Here is a 15,124-nt window from a genome sequence, read left to right as displayed (position 1 = left end):
GGACTTGAACCACAGGAACCTGAACCGTAAAACGATGGTGTGGAAGATTTTCAATCCAATGGCCACTATTGTTATGGGAAACGGTCAAAGCAGATGCCAAGTCCATCAAAAACGATGCAGTGCTTGCCTAGTCTCTTTCACAAACTGTTCCTCTCACTTAATTTCTTTGTCTTTAACCAATACTTCATTTTGTCGTTTTATATATCTTTATTACATTATAGGCTACTTCTTTCAGTTTACAACAGGCTAGACATTACTTTGTGAAAAAACACTTGAAAAGGCTAGCGCTGAGTTAAACTTCGTTTAGAGAAAAAAGGATAGGCTAAAACAGAAGTCTACCAGGATTCAGTTTCGTGTAAAATATTCTTTTTTTTCATGTTTTGTACAGGTCTAGAGGAAATGTCTCTTGAATCTGTTTGTCAACGTGTGCTAGGCTATCTTTTATAAGACAATTGTCACCTTTCATGTTGGTGTCAGCTTTGGAAAAGTGCCATGTGCTGAGGTCTCCTCAAAAACAAAATTAACAGTTAGACCTACTTTGATGTACCCCCTTATCAGGGACAATTATAGCTGAGAGTGCAGAAAGGTATAAAAAAGCAGGACAAAGAGCCAGCTAAAGCCCAAGATAAGACGCTATCATATCTGTTCTCCTCAGACTATGTTAAACTCGCAGACAGAAGCCTTTTCCTCGCGACAGTTTTCATCGGACCATTTCCCGCCTTTGGCCTCGAGCACCGCGCAGTTCTCGGACTGGGCTCCGTTCGGTTGTGGGGACCGGAATGTTCAAGAATCCCAGTTCTTGAACAGAATGCTGAGGCCTGTCTGGTCCTTCCAGTCTCCTTCCTTCACCATGTCGTTGACACCTAACCAGATTTGCTCGTTTTGTCCAATGCTTTGGCGGACGTAGACGCTCAGCTGGTCGTTGTCGTTGGCGGACGTAGGCGAACTGAGTATGCCTCCCAGTGCGATGCAGTCTTCGTTAGCCTGGTGGTAATGCTTCTTAACGGGGTCGGACAGGTAACACTTCCCGTGGACCTTGACTCCTTTCAAACAGACTGAGGAGATGCCAAATGGATGGGTAGATGATTAGATTTAGAGACACGTCAAACATGCCTACAAGTTTAGGTTGTAAATGTGGGGTTGAAGAAAGCCTAAGGCTTCTATTTTGGACACCCTTGATCCATGCATTTTAAACATCACACCTTTTATAGCTTAACTCTCCTGTGCAATCATGTAGTATTCGGTTATATTGTCATTTGGATACTTTTCATATGCTTTACAGATCAAAATATATCAAATAATGCTGCCCATCTGGGTTGAGTTTATAAGAGAAGCCGACCACATTTCGTAACATATGGTTGGATTTGACTTGGGGCGCATTGACTAGTCGCCCTATAACAATCATACCAGTAGCATATTCCCAACTTTAATGTAGAGGGTGCACATCGTGTAGCCTATGTAGGCTACAATTAGCCCTTTGTGTTTTGGGTGTGACAATATTGATTTATTTAGACTTTGTCCTTATTATCGTCTGTCGTCTAGGAAACGTGTCCTTGTTTTGACAATGTGAATCTTACCTGTCTGCAGCGCCTGGTTCTCCTTCAGCAGATTCAACTCCTGGACGATGTCATCAATCTGCTTCTGCAGCCCCGCTACGGCGGGGTCCACATCTAGCAGGAACGGGGTTATAGTGTGGACAGAAACATGCAAATTACACATACAATAATAATAATAAACACCCCTTGAAGACGTCCTTCCTGTGTTGTGTTCCTCTAGCTCGGAGTCATACATCCCTTATGCAATAATAATTTATCAGGTGCTTTTAAACAAAGCCACAAGTGTATGTGTGTGTGGGGGCACTTGACCCTGCAATTTCTTAATCTGCCGTCAAATATTCTACCACTGAACTACACATGTACTTTTATGTTCGCAAACAAATCTTTTCATGGATAATGAAGATAAAACAATAGACCACTCATGACTAGAGTTGATATCTCCTCACCTTGACTTGCAGAAGAAGAGGTCGCAAGTTCAACCCACCCTTTGTACTTTTTTGTTTTTAAATGTGTAAAATCATCTCCTAAATTAACATCCTACCTTTTTTCACAGTTTTCTTCCTTGAAACACTTTGCTGGAATGAACCGTGAACCAGCAGTAGCAAAACACACACCAGACACGCTCCTCGGAACTCCATGGTAACTGCCAAATGACACACACTGAGCCTAGCATTTAACCTTCCTCCTACTTCTCCCTTCTCCACCTCCTCTCCCTTCTCCCTCCTCTCCCTTCTCCACCTCCTCTCCCTTCTCCCTCCTCTCCCTTCTCCACCTCTCCCTCCTCCACCCCTCCCACCTCCTCTCCCTTCTCCACCAACTCCGCCCCACATCTGCTCCCTGGACCTCCTCTGTCACAGGGCCAGGCCAAGCCCAGGCCTCTCACTGTCCCAACACAAGATTCATAACAGCGGGTATACGCCACTTGGTCATCTTGAAGAAGCCACTTTGTGCAAACATGTATTTTCTCCCCGTTTTAGACGTCAGCAATAACCACACCCTTACACACCGAAGACCAAACAGACTGTACAAAAGGTGTTTTATTAGAAAAATGCAAACATCCGGTTTCAGCCGAGGAAGCCGACCTTCTGTCTCCTGCTTCCCAGCCTCTCCTCGCTGTTCAGCAGCTCCATCAGGGGGGCGTGGAGGGCCTTCCCCACCCGCTTCCCCGTCTGCAGAAACACACATGCAGACCGGTTAACCCTTGTGTTACCTTCGGGTCAGATGGCTGAGCGGTTAGGGAGTCGGACTAGTAATCTGAAGGTTGCCAGTTCGAATGCCGGCCATGCAAAATGACGTTGTGTCCTTGGGCAAGGCACTTCACCCTACTTGCCTCGGGGGAATGTCCCTGTACTTACTGTAAGTCGCTCTGGATAAGAGCATCTGCTAAATGACTAAATGTAAATGTAATGGGTCATTCTGACCCACCAGTCATTGTGACCCACCGTCGTATTGCGACAACTTTACCGCATACAAAGTGAAGCATTTTCTTTTAACCGTTGGGCTGTCTCAGACCCCCCACATTGCAAAGGTTAAAAGAAAATTATTCTTATTTGTTTTGGGTAAAATTGGGTAAACACAACGATGGTTCGTTATGAACCTTTGGGTCATGTGACCCGAAGGCAGCACAAGGGTTAAGAGTTTCTATACACAAAACATAACACACGTACCAAAGAGTCACACACGTTCTTTTGCTTTGTTTTACAAAGGGGAGGCAAACTAAATTTCTTCGAATTCCCTAGACTGTAGAGGAAACAAGGTTTGTTCCTGAGCTGCAAGTCTCTCTAAGTTGGTGAGACTTTAGAGAGTGTAGGAGGAGCGTGTTGAAACCCCCCAAAGGCTTCAATGTACTCCACACTCAAACGTGTGCGATTGTTCCTACGCAAGCAGCATTGCTCACATACTCCACTGCCTACTTTCGGTCTAAACGGATGTTTAATGTCCGCTAGGAGGCAGTTCAGCAACACTTTGTATCTGATCGGAAAGACGTCAAAAACTACTTTCAATTTTTTCTTTCTACTTTCAACAATAAACATGGGGACAGAGGTGTCGTCACCATCTTAATACAACAAAAACAGCAGCGCCAACTTCTTAAATTCACCACCATCGTGTACAACTACTTCTCCATTTCCTGTTTCCATCTCGCAGGACACTAGAGGACCGTTGCTTTACCGCCCCACAGTTCCTGCTGGTGTAACACGTTGCGTACTCGTACACTCAAGCCCAGAGGAGACGTGAACAAAGTACGCACTCGACGACGTACTTAGAGTCAAGTATACGACGGCACCGACTCACCTCAGTCATCTCAAATATGCTCTCCGGATCCAGGCTCCCTCCCCCCAGCTTGCGGATACAGGTGACCGTGCCCCTGTGCGTGACGGAGATGATGAGGCTGGCGACAGAGCAGGCCTTCTCCTGCAGAGTGGCGTCCACCACGTGCCTGTGGCCCACCTAGACAGACGAGCACACACAGTCACACACACACACACAGTCACACACACACGCAGTCACACACACACGCAGTCACACACAGTCACACACACACACAGTCACACAAATGTGTGAAAAAACAGGAGTAAATATGACAAACGAACCTACGCCCCACACCACACACGTCAGCGGGTTACTGTGACAGCTGCTCGTGTCCTCTGTGTCAGCACGGTCAGCAACAGCTGCCTCACTGTGCAGAAAGAGCTGCCTCACCGTGCACAGAGAGCTGCCTCACCGTGCACAGAGAGCTGCCTCACCGTGCACAGAGAGCTGCCTCACCGTGCTGCCTCACCTTGCACAGAGAGCTGCCTCACCGTGCTGCCTCACCTTGCACAGGGTCACGATGCACGGCACATTCTCCACGTCCAGCCTCACGCAGTCGTACGGGTCGTCCGACAGCTCGATCTCCTTCCCCCCTTCCTCGTCCTCTGACAGGTGCACTCTGGCAAGTCTGTTGGGAGGGACGAGAGGGAGAGATCAGCGATTGGCTGGCTCGGGTGGATGCCCCTGTTCTGCTGAGCGAGCAGGTCATAAACAAACCTGAGGCAGGCTGTTTACGATATAGCGTCATCAGCATCTTTGCTCGAATATGTTAGCAGAAGATGTAATGTAAACATGGGTGTTGAGAGTCCTGTAACAGGCAAGTCATCATTGCATGTCGTTTTACGTAAAATAACTTAAAAAGTAGGGTTACGTTAAGAACTAAACTCAAACCTAAAGTAATTAACTTGTTGGGTAAAGTTACGTAAAGAAGGTTTACCTATGAATTTTTTTCTACAACAAGGAAATGTGTTACGTTAACAACCTAGTGTGCATAAGGTAACCATTGCTAGAACCTTACCTTGTGTTAAACAGGGCTGCCTTAATAGCCACAGAAATGCCATCAAATAAGTTTCCATCACACTGAAGGAGCTAGGCAGGGGGGAAAAAAGCTTACAATTAGTATATCAGGTTGAGGTGGGGGGTCCATAGATGGTCCAGAGTACCGAGTTGGAACTCTGGATATCTGTGTATCAACATACATTTGCACATTTCTATTCTCTACTCTTGATGCATGGCTGTGTTCAGCCTCTGGTCTGCACCTCTCTCCCACCAACCGTCTCTGGATAAGGGGAGCCCTCACTGAACTGATCCTCACAAGGTTTCTAACTTTTTTTTCTCAATTAGTTTTACTGGGAGTTTTTCCCTTGTCTTCTAACGGGTTACGGTTGGTTGAGGGGCAGCTCTACGGGCGTGTGTGAAGCCCTCTGTGACATTCCTTGTAAATGCTATACAGGCTGTACAAATGGAAAAAATAATTTGATGATGAACCTCCCACTTGGGCCACCCAGGGTGACGAAACATTCACGCCCAAACACAGACTGACCTACCAGTACGTCCACGTACAACACCCAGCAGTGCTCTCCTGCGCTGATGCACAGCTTCTTCAGGTCCACGCTGCGTCTGTTGTTGAACACCTTGTACAGGGTGTTACTCAGTTCAGTACCCAGCTCCTCTCCGCCTCGACCTTCGAACTCTGGGGTGGCATTCGCAGAGCTGAGGGGGGGGGGGGAGAAAGACACAAGAACATGAAAAATAACTTTTAAGCCATGAGATAGGTTGTATCCATATTTACTGTTTTGATCGAATGTTCTGGAAAGAGTGTTTCATCAGACTAACTTAAGTCCACGTTGCAGACATAGTGCTTACCAGTCAACAAAGAACTCCAGGTAGCCCTCGTCTGGTACCGTAGACCTTGGTTTTCCTATTTCAGCTTTGACCCCGACTAGTACGGCTGTGTGACCCTGCAAGACACCCGCCGGATTTAGTTCATCATGTTTGCAATAAATCCACTGCAGTCAACGCAGTTGAATAATAGGTGGTGGGACAGGGTACAGATGTTTGCCAAAAAAAGTAGTTCGTATTTATTTGACATGATCTTCGTTTAGCAGACGCTGTTATCCAAAGCGCCGGTTCAGTGTATTGATAGTGAGCCATCTCGGCTGGCTGTGTTTACCAGTGTGACTTTGGCTGAGCCATCTGTGTTTGACACCACGTCCGTCTCTATCTCCATGTGTCGGTAGTCTTCGCAGCCTCGTCCATCCACTCGCAAGTCATCCTGGAGAAAAACACGTCAACCAAAACACAACATAGCTAGCGCTAGCTAACTTAAGCGTGCTACAGGTTAGCCTGCTGGCTAACTGGGCTGCATCAATACAGCAGAGCTAACAGGTTATATATCTTAATTAAATCCGGTTTAGTACTTCCTTTGAATGCCATAATCAAGCAATACATACTAGAAATGAAACTTACCCGTATGCCATGCAAAATGTACACCTTTTCGGCTTCACTGACTTGAACAGTTGCCATGCTGGTGCTGCCAAACACTACCGGTACCACGTGCGTCCCAGCAGCCTACATCATCAACATGCGCTCTTGTGTCAATCCAGATGGTTTATTCATCAGCTATTTGCACACATGAAATTCCACAGATTGTGTGTAAAAAGGTTAATTAGCTGTTGATCATTGTAAATGTGTTTGTGCTTAACGTTTATAACTCGCCAAGATAACCTGTTAAAAAATAGCTAATCATTTTCAGATCAACTCAACCCATATATCTAGAGCTATATCAATCAACAACTCAAGCTATTGTATTTAATTGAAAAGTGGGCGAGGGAAAAAAAATAGAGAAATTCTGTGCGCGATGTTAACCTCAACGCAGACCCTGGATCGGCGATAGACATTTAAATTACTTATTTAATTGGCCAAAGGTGGAGACGCCTGATCCTATTGATGCAGGTGAAGACTGGCTTGGGCTCAATCGGCGAATAAACTTGCGCATTGCTTTGCGTTGAACGCTGGACACTTCCTGGTTGGTTTGTCACCCCTCTGTTTTCTGGAGCTCTCAAGGCGGGTGATCGAGCAGTAACGATTGATAGTCCCGCATAACCCGTAACACCAGCGGTGATTTCCCTAGAAATAAACTACTTAATCGATCGAAACCTTGTCACTTCACAGCAAGAACAAGCGTGCCTCGTCCTAAGTAGGAGAGGCAGAGGGAGGGTGTGCAGCCAACTAGTATCGGTCTGTAGCGTCTTTACCTTTTAAGACACAAGGTTGCGGGTTTTTTCCCTCCCACGATTGTTTGACATTCAGAAAGGACTTTCAATCGATTGTTCGGTCAGGTGAGGAAAGAGAGGTAAGTTTATCCACATCTTGTAGTACTAGCCACGAATCATTGATGGCTAGAGGGCTAGCTAGCTGAGTTGGCTAATATTACCACTACTACTAGCTAGGAAGTACCACCCACAGTAGGCTACTACTGTATTAGCAAAGACTGGCCGAAAGACCGTGGTCAGATTCTGCGGTAGGCAGATATGATCTAGCTAGCTAGTTAGCTAAACTGATCGTTTTGGCATTATCGCTGTCAAGAAGTGGCAACCAGCCAATTCCCGGGCGTTAAATCTTTTTTTCTTTCTCGTTTAAACATCTGTTTAAGACGTTTATTACACGAGGGTAGTTAATCCAGTCTAATTGAAAAGGGTTTAAGGGGGACTGTTCTGGACAGATGTTTGACACCATAGACCGTATTTTCCCTGTCAAGTTGGGCTATCTTGCTAACACTGTACACCCACCAATCCTTCCTTGACACTTCTCCAAGTGTATGCTACACCTGCCTACTTCCTTGTACCGAAACCCATCTTAAGTGTAGAGAGAGTGCGTCACTCATAATGTATTTCTGATGGAGCTTGTGGGGTAAACACATCCATATTCAGAAGGGCGAGACGTCGAGGAATGCCAGCTAATGTTATGAAACGATTTTCTCGCCGGTCTGTAAATTGCCTGTTCTGTTGTTGTGGACTCCGTATGTTTAGATTAATTTCTCCTGGATTCTCATGGATGGATGTTATCTGTCCATATTAAAAATAACTCATGGACGCTTCCATTTGGCTGGACATCTCGCACGAGTCATTTCTTAAACAGCTCTGTTATAATGTGGTCAGAAGCTTCATTTTAAGTTATATTGCTAAAGTTAGATATTAAGTGTGATTTAGCTAAGTGTGATGCAATTCCTTTAGCTGCTCGTTAATCTCTAACAAGTCTGTTTGACAAGTTATACTTGTCTACTACAGATACTGTACTGCTGGAGATCCAAGTATTGTCATCTAAACTTCTCTGTTTTGAGAGATTGGTCAGATAAAGCCTGTTCTGTGAGGGAGACTTAACTATAGTCAATCAGTTCCATTGAGTCTAACAGGAATCCTTCGGTCTCAATACACCTCGCCAGTAGTCTACCACAGAAGGTCATTGATGGAGTAGATAATAGCTGAAGTCTATTGACTCTGGTGTGTTTCTCACCAGAGTGTATGGCAACGTAGAGGGAGAGTTGGGGGAGATTTTTAGCATTACATTACATTTACATTTAGTCATTTAGCAGACGCTCTTATCCAGAGCGACTTACAGTAAGTACAGGGACATTCCCCCGAGGCAAGTAGGGTGAAGTGCCTTGCCCAAGGACACAACGTCAGTTGGCATGACCGGGAATTGAACTGGCAACCTTCAGATTACTAGCCCGATTCCCTCACCGCTCAGCCACCTGACTCCCTATGATGACTAACACACTGTGTTCAAATATGGCCAGCTCAGATTTACTCACGGTGGGTTGGCAGATTTATAGAAATGTGTTGGTCGATAAGCTCCAGATTTGGTTGTGTGTACTGGGATGATACCCTGGTCTGGGGCTACAATAGTAGGTTAATCCTAATTAGCGGACATACATGGGAGATTATACTGCAGATCCTATGAAATTGGCCACATTAATGGAGTAAATCCTGACCTCTTATTTTAACTGAATTTAAGGGAAAACTTTTGTGTTTTTTGGGATTCATAGCAGCTGCACCCAGCAAACTATTTTTTTGTAAGTTTTTGATACATAATGCCTGAAAAAGAGAAGTAAATTACTTCTCCCCTCATTTGTTCTTTCATCTAATATTGTGATATGTTAACCAGAAAAAACTGAAAAATTGACTTGAGGAATCTCTCTCTTTCTCATCCCCACATCTCCCTCCCCTCCCTCTCCCCACCTCTCTCCCTGCCTCCTCCCCCCCCCCTCCCCAGCATGAGGGTGGGGTTGAGGTGGTAGGATGAAGAGTCCGGGCCAACGCAGCAGGGATATCGAGAGGCAAGCAGGCTACCTGAGGCCCGAGCACTGCTCTCCTCCCCCCCTGCGGTCCCGCTCCAACGCCATGTGGTTCATCCGCGATGGCTGCGGCATGGTGTGTGGCATCATCACCTGGATGCTCGTCTTCTACGCCGAGTTCGTGGTGGTGTTTGTCATGCTGCTTCCTGCCAAGAGCGTGCTGTACAGCCTGTTCAACGGGGCGCTGTTCAACACCCTGGCGTTCCTCGCCCTCGCCTCTCACGCCCGGGCCATGTGCACCGACCCGGTGAGCCTCTTCGGTCCTATCTCTCTCCGCTCCTCTGTCGGTTTGTCAGTCTGTGGAGAATGTCTGTCATTTCGTTCTTAATAAACCCCCGAAAAGCTCTCTCGACAGCAATAGCATGCACTCTCATAGTTGTTTGAGGGAATATGAATTATCAATGTTACTTAAATATTAAAAAATCTGATTTTTGTTTGATAGTTTGAGTGACTCAGGGCCTTCTGTCCTGACCCCCCTCCCTCTCTCCAGGGGGCCGTTCCTAAGGGCAACGCCACCAAGGAGTTTATTGAGAGTCTTCAGCTGAAGCCGGGTCAGGTGGTTTACAAGTGTCCAAAGTGCTGCAGCATCAAACCTGACCGAGCCCATCACTGCAGGTAAACACCCAGACACAGCCCATCACTGCAGGTAAACACCCAGACACAGCCCATCACTGCAGGTAAACACCCAGACACAGCCCATCACTGCAGGTAAACATCAGTGCTACTGCAGGGTGGAGGCGCAGAGCCTAGTGGAGGCAGAACCTAGGAGAGGAAGAGTCTAGGACAGACGGAGGCAAAGTCTAGTGGAGGCAGACCCAGAGAGGCAGAGCCTAGGAGAGGCAGAGGCAGTGCCTCTGGGAATATTACTGTTTGTTCCAGAGTTCTCTGTGACGTGTTTTCCACTCTTGTTGCCTCTCAGCTGAAGGCCTCTCTAGACAGCAGCTCGCTAACAAGCCCTTCTACCTGGGAACCTTCAGTGGCACTTGGACAGGTGAAAAGAGCAAACACAAATGAGATGAATTGAAAAGGGATTTGCCTTCAGGACGAGTGGCAATAACCGACGATGCCAACAACATCTAAAAAGCTTGTGTATATACTGGGAGTATATATACATGTTGGGTGGTTCTGTGTCCCGGTCTGATCAAATACAGGCTCCCAGGCATGGGTATTATTTATTTGTTTTCAACTTCTATGACAGTCTGGTAATAGGACAGCACTGTGTTTGACTCCAGTATTGATTGCTAGATGATTTAGGGTGAGGGGGTAAGGTTGGGTTATCATTCTGCTTGCTAGCTCAGTCAAACTGTATGTATATCTTTCTTGTGACTCTGTCCAATAGAACCAGCCAAACCAGCCCGATCAGTGGGTTCTTTCTATCTCTCCCGTCCATCAATGTGAGATTTGTCATCTGTCACTATTTCTACAGCTGCACACGTGTGTGTTCTGCAGCCCTGTGTGTGTGTGTTTTGGGGGTGAATGTGTGTTTTGAAGCGGAAGCGTGTGTGTTTGGAGGTGTGTGTGTGGATGTTTTTTTGGTGTGTGTGTGTGTGGGGGCGTGCTTTAATTCACTGTTATTTAGGTATGCATTCTGCCTAATCTTTCTTACACAGAGTAAGCAGGGTGTAGGTCATGATGTGACCTACATCTGTCAGGCCCCCGCCATCTGGGGCTCTCTTTTGCTTTCATGTTCTCTTTTCATGCATAGTAATGTGTGTGTGTTCCCTTCTCAGTGTATGTAAACGCTGCATTAAGAAGATGGACCACCACTGCCCTTGGGTGAACAACTGCGTTGGGGAAAGCAACCAGAAATACTTTGTACTTTTCACTGTGAGTTGCTGAGTTCATAGATTTCCCAGCATCCTCCAGCAGACACAAGTTCTCACTCCTGTCACAACATCAAGAACATCGTTGCTTGATTAATTTAAATAATTTAGCAGACGTCCTTTTTCTTATTTACTATTCAGGTATCCGTAACGCATTTTAACGCAGACTCAAATGACTTCTTTCACAAAATGATCTCTCTCTCTCCCTCTCAGATGTACATTGCGCTGATATCCCTCCACTCTCTCGTCATGGTCGCCTTCCATTTCATCTTCTGCTTCGAGGAAGACTGGACGAGTAAGTGGCAGGCTGGCTGTGGTCCGACTGGGCTCGGGATCTGTGACGTGTGGACACGCGTGCTGTTTGCTTGATTCTGTGGCGTTTTAGGTTGGATCATCCCCCCCTCCCGTCTAAAGCTTGTTCCTTGCCATCCCCTTCTCCTCTCCTCCCAACCCTTCTCCTCCTATCCATTCGCCTCCCCTCTCCTCATATCCCCTTCCCTACGATTCTCCTCCTCTCCGTTCCCAGAGTGCAGCTCCTTCTCTCCTCCGGCGACCGTAATCCTCCTCATCCTCCTTTGCTTTGAGGGCCTCCTCTTCCTCATCTTCACCTCCGTCATGTTCGGAACTCAGGTCCACTCCATCTGCACCGACGAGACGGTGAGTGGACACGAACTCCTCGCCTCGGCAACCGCTCAACCACACACACGCACTAACACACACGCATTCACACTCAACCACACATTCACACTCAACCACACACACACATTCTCACACACACTCACTTTCACACACACATACAACACAAGATGTGCTGGATATCATTAGTTCCCCCCTCAGTTCATAACTGTTGTTTTCCGTACAGGGCATTGAGCAGCTGAAGAAGGAGGAGAGGAAATGGGCTAAAAAGACCAAGTGGATGAATCTGAAGGTGGTGTTTGGTCATCCCTTCTCTATAGCGTGGCTCAGCCCCTTCGCTACCCCGGACCACGGGAAGTCGGACCCATCGCAGTACATCGTCTGAGGTTCGGAAGCTAAGCTCGCAGTGTGTTCTGTACATACAGTCAGCCGCTGTTTGGGTGGACTGATGATGCGTACAAGTCTTCCTGGATTTCACCAAGCATAAACTCTGACAACTCCATTTTCTACTTTTTTGTGATTTGGATCATTTTAAATTTCCAGGGTGCTCTTGATTGAACTGTCTGGTTGGCATTTTGCTTGTTTTAAAAAAAGAAAACGTAAAAAAAAAAAAATCTTGTCACTTTTTGTTTTGCCTTCTTCCTCTCTTTTGGCTTGAGGATGACTCGTGATAGCCATGTGGAATTATAACTTTTTTTCTGTTTACAACCATTTTTCTCACAACGTTTCTCACGTTCAGGAGGTATGACTGTGAAAGCACTTGCAGACAGGCCAGGATCCTGCTCTGTGGAGACACACTAAACCTAAAGTATTCCCTGTACATAGTCACTTCCTGTTTCGAGGACTCTACAACATCATCACAGGGGCAGAAATCAACGTTGTTCTCCAGTTTAAAGCAAAGCTCGGAAACAAAGTATTTTGTCTTCCGAGAAAGCAAGCGGTACATGATCAGTTTTTCGTCATGTAAATTGTGTAACACCTTGCTGTCAGCCTGTAAATGCCCAATGTTAGATTTGAGCAATAGCACAGTGTTTAGCCGACATACTGCAGTTGATTTGCTTCAGTAAAGTAGTCAGTTGGCTGTTAGTTACAGTTAGTAAATAAATAGTTTTGCAGCTCTGCCTTAACGCTACCATTTGAGGTAGAAGCATTTTCCTATCTGATCTAATAGCCCGAACCCAACCAGGCTCGACCAGAACTTGTTCAGGAGTTCAGAACCCAGACAGAATCCATTTAGAACCCAGTCAGGCTTGGACGGAACCTGTCCACAAGCCAGCTAGTCAGTAGGCCTGTCGGTTGTACCAGCCTGACATTTGAGCTCAACATGGTTCTAACTGTGAGCTCTGCAGCACACTGTGTGACGTGAGTCTGGCTGGTATATCTGTGAATGATCGATAGTTGAGGCTTGCTTTTGGTTCTGTATCAAGGGACTGGGCGGCTTGTAGAACTGACTCAGCCCAATGAAAAATATGTGCATCGAGGCCTGGAAAGGGCAAGCCAGAAGAGAATGTCAATGTGTGGAGCGCAACACTACAGTCGTAGGCGGCCAGGCTTCGCAGACAGGCACAGAGCTGTTATGGCACAGATAGGACTGATCACAGAAGCATTTATGTCCGGAAAAAAAAACAATTTTTTTCCGAGAGGATGATCCCACAGTAAACCCTGTGTGTTCACCAGCCTTACTATGGACAGAAGGAGAGTGATGTGTTTTTGACAAAGAAATAGAAGGACTTCATTCTTGTCAGCTTGAGAACATTTATGTTGCCAAATTTATGGTTTACAGAGGGAGATCTTTTCCTAACTCTTATCTCAAACCCCCCCCCCCCCCCCCCCCCGTGCATGTCGTGAATGGTTTGGCTCTTTTTAGGATGGGGTGTACCATGTTGATTGTCAAGGGGTTCTGTGTGGCTGTCTGGAAGACTTGTCTTTCTTTGAAGAAATAACTGACTATCATTGCCACAGGTCTTGGAAGAAAGTGTTGATCATGCCGTGCTGAGCCAAGACATGCATGCTCCTGTGTTCTGTATGTGTTTCGACCAATTCTGTTGATTTTAAAATGAAAACAATTGCTATCCATGTTCCTGAGATGAGTGAAAGTAAAATCAACTGTCAGGCTGCTTTTAAGAGGTAGTGTAGATTTTTCTGTAAAACGTACTGATCTCAAATTGAGTTCAAGTGCCACATATGAAGAATAAATGTCAATTTCCATGATCTCACGGTCACTCCGATCCAAAATGCTGTTTTTGTGTCCCAATCTGACATGACACTCCCTGACGTAATATGTCTGCACACTAATAATCAACACAACGCTGCAATCTGATTGGACAGATGGCCCTCTACCTTGTAAAATCCAGCATTATTTAACAGACCCATGTGATTTTCCCTTCATAACTAAGTACTTTAATACCTCTTCTCCTGTCCGTGGCATTTCTCCTCACCTTATAGAGATAAGACAGCTAGCTAGCTGCCATCTTACTGTATAGAGATAAGACAGCTAGCTAGCTGCCATCTTTGTGTTGAGTGATGCTGGAGACAAGCTGGGATTCATGTCATTGAGCCAGCTTGTAGATGTTGGGGGTGGTTTAAGACACTCACACAGAAGGGAAATGATTATGATGTGTACATTAAGCAGATGCTTTTCTCTGAGGTGATTTTCAGTACAGCGGTGGGTGGGTGGGGGGGATTTGGACATGAGATCTATTGATCTGCCTGAGCTATTCCTATTGAACACATTCCTCATACTGCTGTCTCCCTCAGTGTTTGTGTACGCACATACAAATATTTGCTGTAAAAAGAAAAGAAAAAAGAAGCTATTCACCATGTGCTTCTATTTAAAGAAATATGTTATTCTGAATGCAAAGTATATCTGTTTCGTTTACTTTCGTACGAAAATGGAATAAAATGTAAAGGTCTTCTCAAATCGTTTATTGTATTTTTCCGGGTTGTGATTGCGCAATGTTTTGACAGTTTGTTAAGAGAAATATTTTGCCAGCAGCTCATCAGATATAACTGTCAGATTTGTGGCCTTGGTGTCTAAATACTTTATAAATTCCTCTTCCTACACAACCCAGTCAGTTGGTGAATACGCTGTCAAGCTCACAGCAATAAAAGACTGGCTGTGACAATATTCTTGATGAGGTGTTTATTCAATCATTATTCAAACATTGTGCATCTCAAACTTGTATGAGACAACTTATTACATGTCCATAAAACGTTTTTTTTTTTTTTTTTCTGTTGATAGAAAATATTTACACTCTTACAAATGTAAATTTCCAACATTGTACATAAGATATGACACACCATCAGTGCATACACGTCACTACCTTGGTTTACCCAATCTCTGGTAGTGTGTGCAGACACGTGGCTGTTACAAGTGTTAATATCTGCCTTACATTTACTGATACTTGACCCCTTACCAAACACTATAACTGAGGCATTTTGTA

General features: G+C 45.5%; 3 protein-coding genes and 1 long non-coding RNA gene across 5 annotated transcripts; 2 read left to right on the top strand and 2 right to left on the bottom strand.

Moving 5' to 3' along the window:
* Nucleotides 1-226: 226 nt before the first annotated feature.
* On the bottom strand, nucleotides 227-1,805 carry LOC136962408 (tetranectin-like). The gene is made up of 2 exons (XM_067256183.1): nucleotides 1,578-1,805; nucleotides 227-1,055 (listed from the first exon to the last, which is right to left on the bottom strand). Exons 1-2 carry the CDS (start codon nucleotides 1,789-1,791, stop codon nucleotides 784-786), a joined length of 486 nt encoding a protein of 161 aa, XP_067112284.1. The 5' UTR covers nucleotides 1,792-1,805; the 3' UTR covers nucleotides 227-783.
* Nucleotides 1,806-2,575: 770 nt separating this feature from the next.
* Nucleotides 2,576-7,718, bottom strand: exosc7 (exosome component 7). Its single transcript, XM_067255336.1, has 9 exons — nucleotides 7,124-7,718; nucleotides 6,336-6,488; nucleotides 6,040-6,141; nucleotides 5,733-5,827; nucleotides 5,414-5,579; nucleotides 4,885-4,955; nucleotides 4,371-4,494; nucleotides 3,849-4,004; nucleotides 2,576-2,725 (listed from the first exon to the last, which is right to left on the bottom strand). Exons 2-9 carry the CDS (start codon nucleotides 6,390-6,392, stop codon nucleotides 2,621-2,623), a joined length of 876 nt encoding a protein of 291 aa, XP_067111437.1. The 5' UTR covers nucleotides 6,393-6,488; nucleotides 7,124-7,718; the 3' UTR covers nucleotides 2,576-2,620.
* On the top strand, nucleotides 3,119-14,930 carry LOC136961859 (uncharacterized). The gene is made up of 2 exons (XR_010878875.1): nucleotides 3,119-3,193; nucleotides 14,519-14,930. It is a non-coding gene; the product is annotated as an uncharacterized lncRNA (long non-coding RNA).
* On the top strand, nucleotides 6,899-14,930 carry LOC136961856 (palmitoyltransferase ZDHHC3-like). Of its 2 annotated transcripts, XM_067255333.1 has the most exons (7): nucleotides 6,899-7,221; nucleotides 9,141-9,469; nucleotides 9,713-9,837; nucleotides 10,953-11,049; nucleotides 11,259-11,340; nucleotides 11,572-11,702; nucleotides 11,908-14,930. In XM_067255333.1, exons 2-7 carry the CDS (start codon nucleotides 9,167-9,169, stop codon nucleotides 12,064-12,066), a joined length of 897 nt encoding a protein of 298 aa, XP_067111434.1. In that variant the 5' UTR covers nucleotides 6,899-7,221; nucleotides 9,141-9,166; the 3' UTR covers nucleotides 12,067-14,930. The 2 variants fall into 2 exon arrangements, with proteins under 2 accessions (XP_067111434.1, XP_067111435.1); XM_067255334.1 differs by lacking the exon at nucleotides 6,899-7,221 and having other exon boundaries at nucleotides 9,147-9,469; nucleotides 9,679-9,837.
* Nucleotides 14,931-15,124: the final 194 nt, after the last annotated feature.

This window comes from Osmerus mordax, chromosome 18 (genome assembly GCF_038355195.1).
Source record: "Osmerus mordax isolate fOsmMor3 chromosome 18, fOsmMor3.pri, whole genome shotgun sequence".
NCBI lineage: Eukaryota > Metazoa > Chordata > Actinopteri > Osmeriformes > Osmeridae > Osmerus > Osmerus mordax.
Note: the sequence above shows the minus strand (reverse complement) of the source record. Positions and strands in the feature narration are given on the sequence as shown.